Source organism: Podarcis vaucheri, assembly GCF_965113315.1.
Source record: "Podarcis vaucheri genome assembly, chromosome: 2".
Taxonomy (NCBI): domain Eukaryota; kingdom Metazoa; phylum Chordata; class Lepidosauria; order Squamata; family Lacertidae; genus Podarcis; species Podarcis vaucheri.
In genome coordinates, this window is record NC_138760.1 from 36,101,186 (window position 1) to 36,114,509 (window position 13,324).

The 13,324-nt window shown below is 43.7% G+C and overlaps 2 protein-coding genes across 6 annotated transcripts in view; one reads left to right on the top strand and one right to left on the bottom strand.

Annotated features, from left to right (window-relative positions):
* RFNG (RFNG O-fucosylpeptide 3-beta-N-acetylglucosaminyltransferase) lies at window positions 1–8,659 on the bottom strand. Of its 2 annotated transcripts, none has more exons than XM_082211138.1 (9): window positions 8,523–8,659; window positions 5,661–6,805; window positions 4,987–5,035; window positions 4,488–4,590; window positions 3,991–4,144; window positions 2,784–2,869; window positions 2,530–2,695; window positions 1,558–1,643; window positions 1–1,363 (listed from the first exon to the last, which is right to left on the bottom strand). In XM_082211138.1, the coding sequence occupies exons 2-9, from the start codon at window positions 6,159–6,161 to the stop codon at window positions 1,297–1,299; spliced, it is 1,212 nt and encodes a 403-aa protein (XP_082067264.1). In that variant the 5' UTR covers window positions 6,162–6,805; window positions 8,523–8,659; the 3' UTR covers window positions 1–1,296. The 2 variants fall into 2 exon arrangements, with proteins under 2 accessions (XP_082067264.1, XP_082067265.1); XM_082211139.1 differs by having other exon boundaries at window positions 8,460–8,596.
* GPS1 (G protein pathway suppressor 1) overlaps window positions 8,642–13,324 on the top strand; it is a 20,011-nt gene continuing 15,328 nt past the window's right edge. The window contains exons 1-2 of one of the 4 annotated variants that reach the window (XM_082211082.1): window positions 8,642–8,769; window positions 11,756–11,959. In XM_082211082.1, coding sequence (XP_082067208.1) covers window positions 8,737–8,769; window positions 11,756–11,959 — 237 coding nt within the window. In that variant the 5' untranslated portion in view covers window positions 8,642–8,736. Of the gene's footprint in view, window positions 8,770–11,755; window positions 11,960–13,324 lie in introns of those variants that run through there. The other 3 variants (XM_082211083.1, XM_082211084.1, XM_082211085.1) reach the window with 3 other exon arrangements.

Sequence of the window (13,324 nt, forward strand, 5' to 3'; positions counted from 1 at the left end):
TTCCAGGATTATAAAACGTCCTTTATAGAGCTGATCCAGTCCATCATCGAAAAAGTCCTTAAATAGTATCACATACATCATGAGTTAACAAATGTTCTTTCCTCATATATCCAGCATATTGATTGTGGAATGCATCAAGAAGAGGAGACACGCTACAATACAAAAAGCAATAAACGTATAGTGGTCCAGCCAAGATAAATGGGGGTTTCAATTATATTAGTTAGTGGTGAGGGCACAGAATGCTCAAGACAAATAGGTGTGGGACTTGGAGGTAATAGTGGGGAACTTGTGTATGTATATGTTTTTCAGCCAGACAAATGTGAAATACAGTACATGTATAAGATAGCTTTCAAATGGCCATAAAGGCAAGTGGCTCTGCTATAGCATGAAACACAGGAGCAGGATAGAATCAAAGAATTGTAGTGTTGGAGGAGACCCGATGGGCATCTAATTCAAACCTCTGCAATGCAGGAATCACAGCTAAAAAAATCCCTGACAAAGGCCACCCAACCTCTTTAAAACCTCCAATTAAGGATAGCCCACCACTTTCTGAGGTTGTCTGTTGCACTGTCAAAATAGCTCTCCCTATCAGAAAAGTTCTTCCCAATGATTAACTGGAATCTCCTTTCTGGAATTTGAATCCATTGGTTCAGGTACTACACTCTGGAGCAGCAACAAAAAAAAAAGCTTATTCCATGTGACAGCCCTTTAGATATTTGAAGATGGCTCTATCGTATCACCTCTCAGGGTATTTCTGAGAATATGCACTCTGTAAATACCGGTCTACATTATAATCATTAGTAGGCAAGCAGTCACTAGCATTTCTAGTGTCCACACGGATACAGATGCTGAGGCAGAATAAACTACAGGCGACAACTTCTTGATTACACTATTTTTCCATTTAAAAAACCCTCTCGTTTTCCCATGTGAAGTCTTAAAACAAAGCTTTGTGCTTTACTCCAAGCATTCTAGTAGAAAGAAGATTAGCCCTCAACTATATTGCTACAGTGCCAGACTGTAACATTCCTGAGGTTGTACAAATGCAATGCAATAGGAAACAGGTTTGGCTAACATGACATATATGTGATCGGAAAAGGAGTGAGAAGAGCATTGCAGATATAGCTTATGATGTGCTTCAAGACTAAAGATATGTCCAAAGACCATTTACAATAGTGGCCAGGGCACCTCGACACTTGCTTTGACCTTGTCTTCCGTTTTCTCCCCAAAGACAGCTTTGGCTGCACATTAAAAAAAAAAAGGACCAGCAAGAGTCCTTGCTGAATGTTAGGGCAGATATCAGTTCACTGTTAGACTGGGGCACCATCCAGTGTCAGGGTAGAGGAGACAGTGGACAGATTTGAATCTGCAAATAGAAAGAAAATTAGAAACTGTCAGAGGAGTTAACACAATCTGGCCTGAAATATACAAAGCCACCAGTGCAGGGACATTGGCCATATCTTGTCAGTATATTTTGCTGGGGGGAAAAGCCATTTCTTATTCTTGTGCTTGGATTTATTAGTCAAATTGATTTCATTTGAAAAATGGTTACATACGCACCGAGTTGGATCTTGCTGTATGTTGAACACTTCACCCACGCTTACAACATTGCGCCTGTTCTCGGGACCACCATAACTCAAGGTAACCTGACAGCGGGGGGAAACACGTGCTTAGAAACGGCACTTGCCAGAGCATGGCAAACAATACAAGAATAAAGAGGTGGCAAATGCAGAAGTGGCAGGGGAGGGATAGTGGCCTTGTGATATTTCCAAGACAAATAGCAGAAATCATGTAAAAATAAATGGTTAACAAATAAGTTGCTGGTGAGTGATCCCTATCTGTCATTCAGGATAATGCAAACGTAGCTTAGGCCCAGACTAGATGTGTCAAAAGGAGCACATTTCCCCCAGAATGAAGGTGACCAGGATGAAGCAGGTCATTAGTGTTTCTGCCCCTTACTTTCACCTGCTAGGACTTGTCACAGTTCAGAAAGATTATGTAGCAAAACCATCAAACCACCCAAGACCTGAATTTAGGGCTTCTCAAGCCACCAATTCTATTATACTTTCACAACCCCTCTCCTGCACTAGATATCTTTACATCCTGCTTGTTCATTCATTCCATTTCTCCATTCTGTTAGCAGCAGTGTAGCTACCACTTTTAAATGCCTCTTTGAAGCCTGCTCCGAAGTTCAGTGGCGTTCCCTGCTTTTATTCACTGCACCACTTTCAGGCCTTCAAGGCTTTCCTCACCTAATAATAATAATAATAATAATAATACTATCCATATTTGTGTATGTTGTTTAAATATGTGTAGAGATATACTTGTTTTCCATAATTTTCCCCTTCTTGGTTTTTCCATGGTTGTGGCAAGCCTTTGGAAAAGGCATATGTATTACAGTACTTTTATAAATTGTTACACACACCAAACTCTTAGAATAGCTTCAGTCACAAATCCACATACATGTATCTATTTTGATGGACAGGCAAGCGGAAGAGATATCTGCATGGATTAAGAAAGATTTGACCATACCTGTTTCAGCGCAGCTTCGCCACGCAGCTGCTGCAAGTTTTCCAGATGAGAGTGGAACAAGGGGCTGCGCAAGAGTTTCACCTCCAACAGCCCCTCAATAATGTAACCAATGGTGCAGTCATCGGGGAGCCGAATTCTCTCTGCAGTGCTGATGAAGCTTCCTAGGCTGTCAAAAGACAATAAATCAGAGAATGAAATCTTCTAGATTCTAGTATGGCAGCAGAAAAAGAGCAAATTGTCCAAGTGGTACATACCTAGCCCAGGGGCTCATCTTGAGGGCAAGACCTCTGCTGATGCAGAACCCTGCACCACCTGTGGCAAACCAGAACTTTGCAGTGGTCTACCAAGATAAACAAAGAATATTTCTGTCAGCTTTATGGTCACCTGGGTAAGTCAGATCCTATCCATGCATCAGGAATGCTTACGTTGTTTGATCTCCATATCCAAACACTCTCAACAGATCATAGAATCGTAGAATTGTACAGCTGGAAGGGATCACAAGGGTCATCTAGTCCAACCCCCTGCAATGCAGGAATATTTTACCCAGTTTGGCGCTCAAACCCACAACTCTGAGATTAAGGGTTTCTTGCTTTACCAACTGAGCTATCCTGAAGAGCAGCACAATGCGACAGCACAACAAGGACGAAGCATGGATCTGAAGGACAGAATCTGCAAGCAGAGGAAGGTGCCTATTTTCCTAAGGCACCTCTGTAAGGTGATTTTCCATCCCAGAGTAGCGATGAGTTAGGAAGCAGCAGAAGCCATATAATTATTGCTTCACAAATACTTCCTTAGGTAGCTGTGCTGACCACTGAGATGTATATGAAGAGAGGGGTGGAAATTATGTCCCTTGCATCTGAAGCTGACAACCCTCCGAGTGTAATTTACAAAGATATCATATTTAGACTACAGGGGGATGTGAGCAAATCGAGAGAGTATCAGCTGAATTACAGATGACACACCACGTCCCTCTACTGCCATCTCAGTTTAGTATAGGATAAGATAATGAGACCTAAGAAAGGGTCTAACTCTGAGTGCAAGCAGCGGCAGAAAACTTCCTGAGCACCATATGTGTTGGGAAAGTGTTCCCAAGTCGCATTCTACAATGGTTCCAGTTACAGATAGGTAGCCGTGTTGGTCTGCCATAGTCAAAATAAAAAAAATCCTTCCAGTAGCACCTTAAAGACCAACTAAGTTAGTTCTTGGTATGAGCTTTCGTGTGCATGTATCTGAAGAAGTGTGCATGCACACGAAAGCTCATACCAAGAACTAACTTAGTTGGTCTTTAAGGTGCTACTGGAAGGAATTTTTTTATTCTGCAATGGGATGGGGAAACCTGGCTGTAAATAGTAAAGAAGGGGGAGGACTTCCAGGATATTTAAGTGAGGAATACATAGCGAGTGCAAGAATCTGATTTGTTCAGTTTGAGATAACAGAGACTCAATTATAGAACATGCTCACTGATCCGTCATTCCGAACATGGTCTGCTGCTTCAATTGGATGGTCTAGACTTGGTCTCCCCACATATATATCTTGGCTGTGTGAAAAAGCAGACAGGAGATGCAGGAGATTGTGCAGGTTCACATAGTTATCATCATCCACATGACAAAACCACCTGCAGAAAAAACAAGACATGGAGAGACACAGAGGAGGTCACAAGGCATGACAAGATGGCTCTTTCTACCAGCGTTTCTTTGGTGAAAGTTTCCACCTCACAGAATCACAACCATGAAAAGGCAAATGAGGCCACAATCTGAGAAGACAAAAGTAGAGAAGCTCTTCACAACTGAAGAAAGTTAGATCAGAAGTCAGTATCTTGATTCACTACTCATCCTTTCAGACAAATTTGGTTTCTTTTATGCTCATCAGTTGTGCTGGAGGTAGCTCATGCTAACTCACTGATGCCAGAAAGGAGAATTAAAAAATAGGCACCAATGGAAATAGTGACTCTCACTTACTTTCGCCCAGACTCTAGGAATTTATCATATTCCACAGACATCTTGCAGCAGAGAGCTTGGCGAGTGTGAACAGCTGAGCAGTTGGTATTGATTACATGGTCCCCTATAAAATAAAAAATGATTAAAACAGGGGAAGATGCATGATTTGTGAGAGAAATAACAAATACAGTAGGGCTTGCATATGAAGAAATGCTCTGGGTAATATTCGGTGTGGATTACATAGACATCTGATACAAGCAAAGCAGAATTCAGACCTTGCAGCAGTGCGGAAGCAAATATTGTTTACTCAGGTAGGGGGTCTTTTATATTTCCTGCTACTTTATATCCCCTTTTTTAAAACTGGAGATGCAAAGGATGGAACCTGGGATGTACTGCACACAAAACATGCTCTATCACTGAGCTACCGTCCCTCTCCAAGGAAGACAGCAAATTTATTTAACATGTGTCACCTATAAATATAAACCTGTTACAACTTTCAGAAACTTGGGAAGCAGCTTACCTGCCCTGAGACGTAGCTCCTGATCATCCCAGTCTGTGAATATAAATGTCTGTGGGAAACATGGAAAACAACAAAGAAAGACTTTATATCCTGAAGATTTTGAAGTAACACTAATGTTAAGCTCTAGTCTGAACATTGAGCAAGACGACATTCTACTGGTTTCCAGCAAGCTAAAAATCAGGAAAGGATCAGTCTCTCTTTCCTATGTGGAAGTTTAATCAGCATTTGGCTACCTAATTTGGTGGAAAGAGAACCAAATATGTCACCTAACATTGTACAAGCAGGTTTTTGCTCAATCCAGGAAAAATTCCACCAAAACAAGGATCAAGGATTTCACATTCCCCATGAGTATCTTGCATATAATCTGTATGTGAACATAAGAGATCCTCCATGCAAGGAAAGCTCTGTTCCATTCAGATCCCCCACCTCACATAGAAGATCTCTACACACATGTATGTCAGTTTACCCACACAGTCCCTTCTCACGCATGCTGAATATCCAGATGGCATGGTAGCCTGTTATGTTACTGATGTGGGTAAGGTTAGGTTGCATGGCCCCATGACCCTCCTCATGCGGTCTTTGAATAAGTTCTATGAATTATACCTGATGAGAGATTATGAGATTTCAGTGTTAAACAAGTTAGTATTTTAGCTTGGTGGGGAAAGTGTTCTTACCTGCCCCTTAGCCTGAGAAATCCATGTTTGGAACAGCAAGTTCAGCCTTGTTCTATGGTACTTCCTTGTTGTTTTCACAGCAATAAAGATATCCTTCAACTGCAGCTTTTCCTTAGCAGAGGCTAAAGCAGGTTCCTCATGGTCTTTCATCAAATTGTCCAATCGATTAATTGGGCTCTCATTCATCTTTCTGTTAGCCTTCAGACCAGATCTCCCAGTGGTTATGATATAGTGACTCCATTCTTCTACCAGTTCTTCTTTCACCAAGGACACTATACTGTTCGCCTCATCATCCAAATGATCAATTGAACTGGACTCCACCAGCTGCAAAGTGATGTCACTGTTGCTGGAACCATTAAAAGGAAGTGGTGGCTGTGGCTGCGGATAACTTCTAGGTTTCCAAATGGCCTGGAATTTGGGGATTAGCAAGAGGAGAACTGCACAAAAGATAACTGAGAGCAGGAAGCAGATCTTACTGAGCTTAATGCAGGAAAAGCTCATTCTTCAGCCCCAAGGGCCTTTGTCATATTGTAAAGTTGTGACATTATTTTAAGGTGAGAAAAACAGAAACCGATACATTTGTCAAGGCCTAGGAATTTCCCAGCAACAGAGTATAATTTTTATGGCACTCAAATACCATAGACACCTACTTATATTTCAGTTTCTAACCTCTGGACTTGTCATCCTAACAGTAAAACACAGAGTTGGCACCTGTTCCACAGGGAAAGGGAAGTCTCTAAGCCACTGTATTATTTGTATATGTAAGTTCATTTAATCAACTTTAAAATTGTATATTGACAAGTATTGAGGCTGAATGTTTAAAGACAACATGAAGTAAAAATCAAGACAAGTCTGTGCACACACAGCTTTACTCTTTATGAACACATGGAGTTGCTTTAAAGTCAGATGGACTATCTGATAAAGTATTATTTTTAATGGCAGCAGCTCTCCAGAGTCTTAGGTAGAGGTCTTTCCTGTCACTTGCTATCTGGTCCTTTGGTTGGAGACGGAATCTCAGAGTTTCTTCATGCCAGGCATGTGCTCTATCACTAAGGTACAGCCACTTCTTATTAACGTGCATTATCAGTGTCCCATTTGCACCCTTCTTCAGGTGATAGGCACACTTTCAATAAGATGAAGTTTTTCTGTTAAAAAAAGGACATTGTTATAATATCGTAAAAACAAACACATTTTAGAGTTTTCTGTACGTGAACATGAGAACCAGTAATTCTTTAAAAAACTACACATACATTCTTAACAACCTCTGTGAACCAAGTTGCAAGAGACAGAAGTGCAACTAAAGCATGGTTATTTAAACTTGCTATTGCACTGCAAGTATCTGTCACATGGCCTGTCAATTTAAATCTATTTAAATATTGCAGCTGTGCATGTTCCAGAAACCAATTATTCAGTATAATCTGTAGTGTATTTAATACACTGACAGAAGGGAAATGGTTGTGAATAAAAGCTTCTTAATTTATTTTTTCATAGAATTATCACCTCCCTTGCTGGGAAATGAGATGAAAAAACATAGGATACAGATATAGTACTTTTGGAATAGATGCACTGAAATCAATAGGACTTGATTTCAGTGGTAAAGCTCTAAATATGCCTAAAGCTACAATCCTAATCCCATTTACCTGGGAGTAAGCCCTATTTACTTCTGAGCAGACATGGGTTCATATTGCACTGTAAGTATGAATCAAACTGAGTCAGATGGTATTCTTTCAGGAAAAGATTTGGAAGGAAACACACACACAAACGGCCTCATTTCTAAACATCACATGTCTTTGAAATAAGGTTATAGCCCAAACCTACACAATATTAGGTGCACCGTCCTAAACTCATTGATTTCTGTGAGCTTGAACAAACCTAACATTGAAAAGAATCAGACATATCTGTTTCAAAGATCAGTCCTGTGTGGATGCCTGGTGGAAACCTGCCTGACATAAGTTGTTTTGAGCTTCTGCGAAGAGGTGCGTATGTGTAGTCAGTTAATATACTGCAGTTCCAAAGAATGAAATGCTAAGCCTGACAAAGTGCTCTTGGGGGGTATTGAAGTTTTCTCCTGACCAGCAGAAAAACATCTTAGGATGATTCACAGTACAATCCTATGCATGTTTCCTCAGGAGGTTCTTCTCACTGGGATGCTACATGACTTTCTCCCAAGTAAGCATTTATAGCAGGGGTTCCCAAACAAGGGACTAGTGCTCCATGAGCTTCATTCACTTGGCCCACAGCATGCCTGCATTAAATATTCACACTGATTTGCATAATGTTTAGAATTCAAGTGGTAAAAAAAAATATGCATGCAACGTAAGAAATAAAAAGAAGAAATGAAATACAATTAAAAACCATACACCATGGACCACCGTGCATTATAATTTATGCCACAGGCGGGGGTGGGGACAGAGTTTGGGAACCACTGAGTTTTAGGGTTGAAGCCTCTGGTTTAAAGGCTCTGCCTGGCGACGGGCACACTTAAAACAGGAATGAACTAGCCATTCCCAAAGGATTAGTACGGGCCTCGCTTCTTTAACTGGGATAGCTTTTCAGCCAAAAGAGCTGACTGCGCCTGGGGAAGACGGGAATTAAAGAGGGATAATGTCCCAGAGGCCCAATAAGTGCCCTTCGCAGCACTTTAGGCCTCTCAAGCCGGTTGCCATAGAAACAACTGCTCTTCCGCACCCCGGCTGGTCACCATGGCAACAAGGACACACACACCTTGACATCCCACCCCCACCCTTCTCCCGCCGCCGCGGCCATCCCGACCCTCCTCCTCCGCCTCTCGCCTCCTACCTACGCGCAGCGTCTCCAAGGCGGAGGGACGCGGGAGCCGTCTCGCTGCGCGTCTTAACTCACCCGTCGCTCAGCTCAGGATCCGGCGCCATCCGCCGAGCAGATCGCGAGGGGCGCGGCGGGGACAGGGGGCTGCGCGTCGGCAACGAGCAGCGAAGGCTCCGCGGCCCCTTTAAGGACTTCACCTGTGGAACGGACTCGACCCGGAAGTGGAGCGCGACCCGGAAGTGGAAGAAGAAGAGGGCGCGACCCGGAAGTCCATGGTGCGAGGGTCAATATGCCGCTACCCGTCCAAGTCTTCAATTTGCAGGTACCGATGAAGTTTCGGGGGGGCGGCGGCGGCGGCGGGCTCCGGTTCTTCCCCCCCCCCCAAGGCACTGCTGTTGTCTTTCCGTCTAGCGAGCAGGGCTGTGGTTGCGGGCGGGCAGGATCCCGTTAGGTCGCCGAGAAGGATCGCGCCCCTGCGGGGGATCAGCAGCGCGTGTGTCATTCTGGGTTGCCCTCCCAGGCGGAGCCCTTGAGGAAGGGGGCCAAGGGGGGGCGGGATACGCAAGAGGGTCGGAGGGGCCCGAATGTGGGCTCAAGGCCCCTGACCCGGGCGAGGGGAAAGGCCGTTGGCCGCGGTTACGGCCTGCCCCGCCGTCTCATGGCTTTGGTTCTGCCGCCGCCCTTGCACGGAACCCGGTTCTGGTTTTGTAGAAATCGCGACAGGGACCTCCTAGGGCCTGTGCTGCAACATGCAGTTTAATATCTGACAAGTGAAGGCAGATTGTTTCTGTTTTAATGTATGTCAGTGTGCACTGTGGAAACCACACTGTGTCATGAAAATTGCAGCTTGTTGGAAAGGCGTGGGTGGACGGAGTTCGTATGCTTCTGAATACCTTTCAGTGTAGACCCTTAAGTTTAAGACCCTATCCCCCCGAAATCGTGTGCTGCAGAGGAAATAGATGGGATTGAACGATCTTATCCCATGTGCCGGCCCACATCCTGATCTACGATAGCAATGGCTCAATGCGGTTATAATGTAATTACTTGAGTAGTACAGAGCTGTTTAATCTCTGCATTGCAAAATGCAGCTCCAGGGATGTTAGGGATCCTGCACTCCTCATATTATGAGAAAATTAGTTCTACCAATGGAAACTTGGAATGATAATAATAATAATCATTATTATTTTATTATTTATACCCTGCCCATTTGGCTGGTTTTCCCCAGCCACTCTAGACGGCTTACAGCATATATAAAAACATAGTAAAAAATTAAACATTTAAAGCTTCCTGATACAGGGCTGCCTTCAGATGTCTTCTAAAAGTTGTGTAGTTCTTTATCTCCTTGACATCTGGAGAGCGTTCCACAGGGAGGGCATCACTACTGAGAAGGCCCTTTGCCTGGTTCCCTGTAACTTCGCTTTTTGCAGTGAGGGAACCAGCAGAAGACTCTCAGAGGACGACCTCAGTGTCCAAGCTGAACGATGGGGGTGGAGATGCTCCTCCAGGCATACTGGGCTGAGGCAGTTTACAGCTTTAAAGGTCAGCACCAAAGGTCAAGAGGATTTGGCTTTTATGTGTGGTGCATTTTAGTGAATTGACTATTTTATGGTTGATTCTCTTAATTGTTTATCTGCTTCCAAAAAGTGGTGGGATCAAAAACAACAAAAACATGGTGCTTGAAATACAGTAGAGTCTTTCATACTGAGAGATCTGGCTGCAGCAGCTGTAAAACAGTGGATAAATAAATAAATAACTCTCAAGGACTTGTCTCCTAGCAGCAACTCACGTCACAACTTGCTTCTGCTGTTTCAGCAATATTTCTCTCCTCAGCTATGGTCTAACTAAAGAACAGTGTTGCGACTCTACATGGCATACCTGATCCCTTCAGGTGTTTTGACAACATATTTTATTATAACTTTATAGAAGAAATATTTGTGTCTCTCCTCTAGCATACATTTTTGTGCTCTCCCCCCTCACCGGATGCTGGCATTTTCAGGTTGAATTTTGCAGATTGTGACTTAAATCTTGCTGCATGTGAAGATCAAAGCTAGATCACAGTGCATGTTCATCTTAAAATATTTTAGTTCCTGTCTTTCAAGTTTGTAATAGTCCATAAACATATTCTTTGCCATGTTCTAACCCTTTCTCAGAGATATTCCCCATTTTTCTCTTCGAAACCTTTAGATAGTCATGAGAATTTTCTTGCAGTGGAAATGGGTTCAAAACAGCACTCATATCTGCTCAACAAGTTCTGTTTCCCATACTTTCTGTTTTGTGAGATGATAGAGGATTGGGAGATACTAACTGTGGATGCTTCCTAGAAGACAAATTACAGGAATTAATCTGCTTCACCTAATGTGTCATTTTATGAAGGCATTGAATGCAGGCCAATGATGTCATGCAATTTGCTGCTCTTTAGTTGACAACAAAATACAGAGTTTTTATATCCAATCCTGTCTTTCTAGAGCTCACTTACTGTGGCAGTGGAATGCTAACTACATAGCAGGAGTGGGGAACTTCATGCCTGGGGGCCAGATGCAGCCCTCCAGCCTTATCATTTGACCCTTGGAACACTTCCCAAGCCACACCCCTCACTGGTGCTGCTTCACACCCTAAATTTTGCCTGTCTAGAAAGTGTCCTTGAAATCTGATAGTACAGTGGTGCACCGCAAGACGAATGCCTCGCTAGACGGAAAACTCGCTAGACAAAAGAGTTTTCCGTTTTGGAGGTGCTTCGCAAAATGAATCTCCTATGGGCTTGCTTCGCAAGACGAAAATGTCTTGCGAGTTCCTGCGGGTTTTTTCCCTCCCCCCCCTTTTTCTAAGCCGCTTATCAGCTGATCCGATCAGCCGATAATCCGATAATCCGCTAATCCGTCAATGGGCTTGCTTCGCAAGACGAAAAAACCGCTAGACGAAGAGAATCACAGGACGGATTCTTTTCGCCTTGCGAGGCACCACTGTAACTCTTGCTTGTCCACATGGAGGGTAGAATTGGGTGTGTGTGTAGACACAAATGTAAAATTAACGTTCATTGCTCCGCTTGCTTTTGTCTCCGGACCCACCCACCACTGCCACATGGCCCTGAGAAGGTTGCACAGAAGGAAATACAGCCCTCAGACGTAAAAAGGTTCCCTACTCCTTGCTGTGTGTGGGAGGCTGGACCAAGGGGCATGCAGCACAGTAATACAACAGTGAAATTAACAAACGCCTACAATGAAAACTGGAGCTGATTATTCTAGCCTAACATGAGCAAGAGGAGTAATGTCTATGACTGCAGAGGCATTAATTACCTTTCTTTCCTTTAGCAGCCGGCGAGCTCTGTGTCAGGGCGAGGGGGTACAGAGAGTCAGGACAGGATGAGGGATAGTTCAGTTCCGAGCTCAGCTTCCTCGTCAGTGACAGATCTATACAACACCCCCCGCAGCAGTAGGTCAGAACTCTTCCTCCCAGGTACATCTGGAGACTTCAGCCTAAGTGCCTGCTTATCAGCCTGCACCCTGCTCTATGAGGTATCTCAAAGGAGAAAGCACTCGAGGATGACTGAGTGAGAATGACTTGACTTTTGCCAGCACTAAGCCATACTTGTTTAAAAAGGTTCTTTTTTTTCTGAAGTGGGTACATCTCTTTCAAATGACAAGTGACTTTGCATTGTGTGGTTGAGCACAAACTTATAACAGCTAGAAGGATGGCGTATCTAGAAGAGGGATGATGGGGACAGGCTATAATCTGTCACAGAAGTTAATGTATCCTAAATAAATAATATCTGTTGTAATTCACAAGGCAGCTCGCAACATATTTAAAACAATAAAAATGTAATACATCAAAACCACCCACAGAAAAAACAGCAGCATGTCTTATACGTAAATTGCCTTGAGACGGTTGTTTAGAAGGCAATTAATAAATTGAATGTGATGGCGATGTTGGCCATCGCAAGAAACCAAGAGCTTTCATTTGGCATTTAAAGGCCAGCAAAGTAGGTGTTGAGTAGATTAGGAGAGAGATGGCGTAGATGAGATGCAACCACTGAGAAAACCCTGTTACTGTTACAGAAGCCACCCAACTCGCCTCAGAAGGTGGGATCACCTAGGGCCTGGTCTCTAATGAAGAACTAAATAATAACAAAGCATGGCTCAGGTGGTTCTTCGTATGAGTATGGGTTCCAGTGTCAGTCCTGTGCACTATTGCTACAGGATCTAAAATTCCATGTTAACATCTCCATCTCCCTAACCTCTGCATCTGGAAAGCCCATCACTTAATAGGGCAAATGTTTTCTCTGCAGAAAGTCCAGAGGTAATTCCCTGGCATCTTCAGTTAAAGCAGCAGTGGGGAATCTCTGGCCTGCGGGTCTAGTTAGGCCCATCAAGCCTTTCCATTTGGTCCATGAGGCAGTTTTGGCTAAGCCACACCCACCTGCCATAGTATATGATGTCAGGTGTGTGGCAGGTAAAGCTGCAGTTGAGCCAGAAGGGAGTTTTCAGGATTGGTGACGCCTACAGAGTCCTGTGTGCAGCACTTCATAAGCACTGCATCAGGGCTTCCAGAGTGCTGTACACAGGGTTTTGCAAGCCCTGAGGATTAAACAGGTGTTGGGACTTGCACATTGCTGTGCCTATGCCCACACAATTTGATTTGAAAATGCACAGGCGAAAACAGGTGAGCTGACACTGTTGAGGTGTCAGGCGAATGAGCCAATTAGGTTGTCTGACATCTTTTAACTCAGGCGGGGAGCTGAGTTTGTCCCTGCTGGGCCTGTCAACTGATGGAAGGGTCAGGCATGTTACTCAAAATCTGAAATCCCCAACCTGATGACATCTAGTACCTGAAAACGTCAGCCGGCAGCTTCTTGCATTTTTAGTTTCCTCTGAAACTATAAG

Bases quoted from the DNA above. Each gene is read 5' to 3' on its own strand.
- RFNG (XM_082211138.1), bottom strand. From the start codon at position 6,161: ATGAGCTTTTCCTGCATTAAGCTCAGTAAGATCTGCTTCCTGCTCTCA. The intron at 4,591-4,986 runs GTAAGCTGCTTC...TTTATTTTATAG, and splicing joins GGAGCTACGTCTCAGGGCAG to GGGACCATGTAATCAATACC. The intron at 1,644-2,529 runs GTATGGTCAAAT...CCCCGCTGTCAG, and splicing joins GCGAAGCTGCGCTGAAACAG to GTTACCTTGAGTTATGGTGG.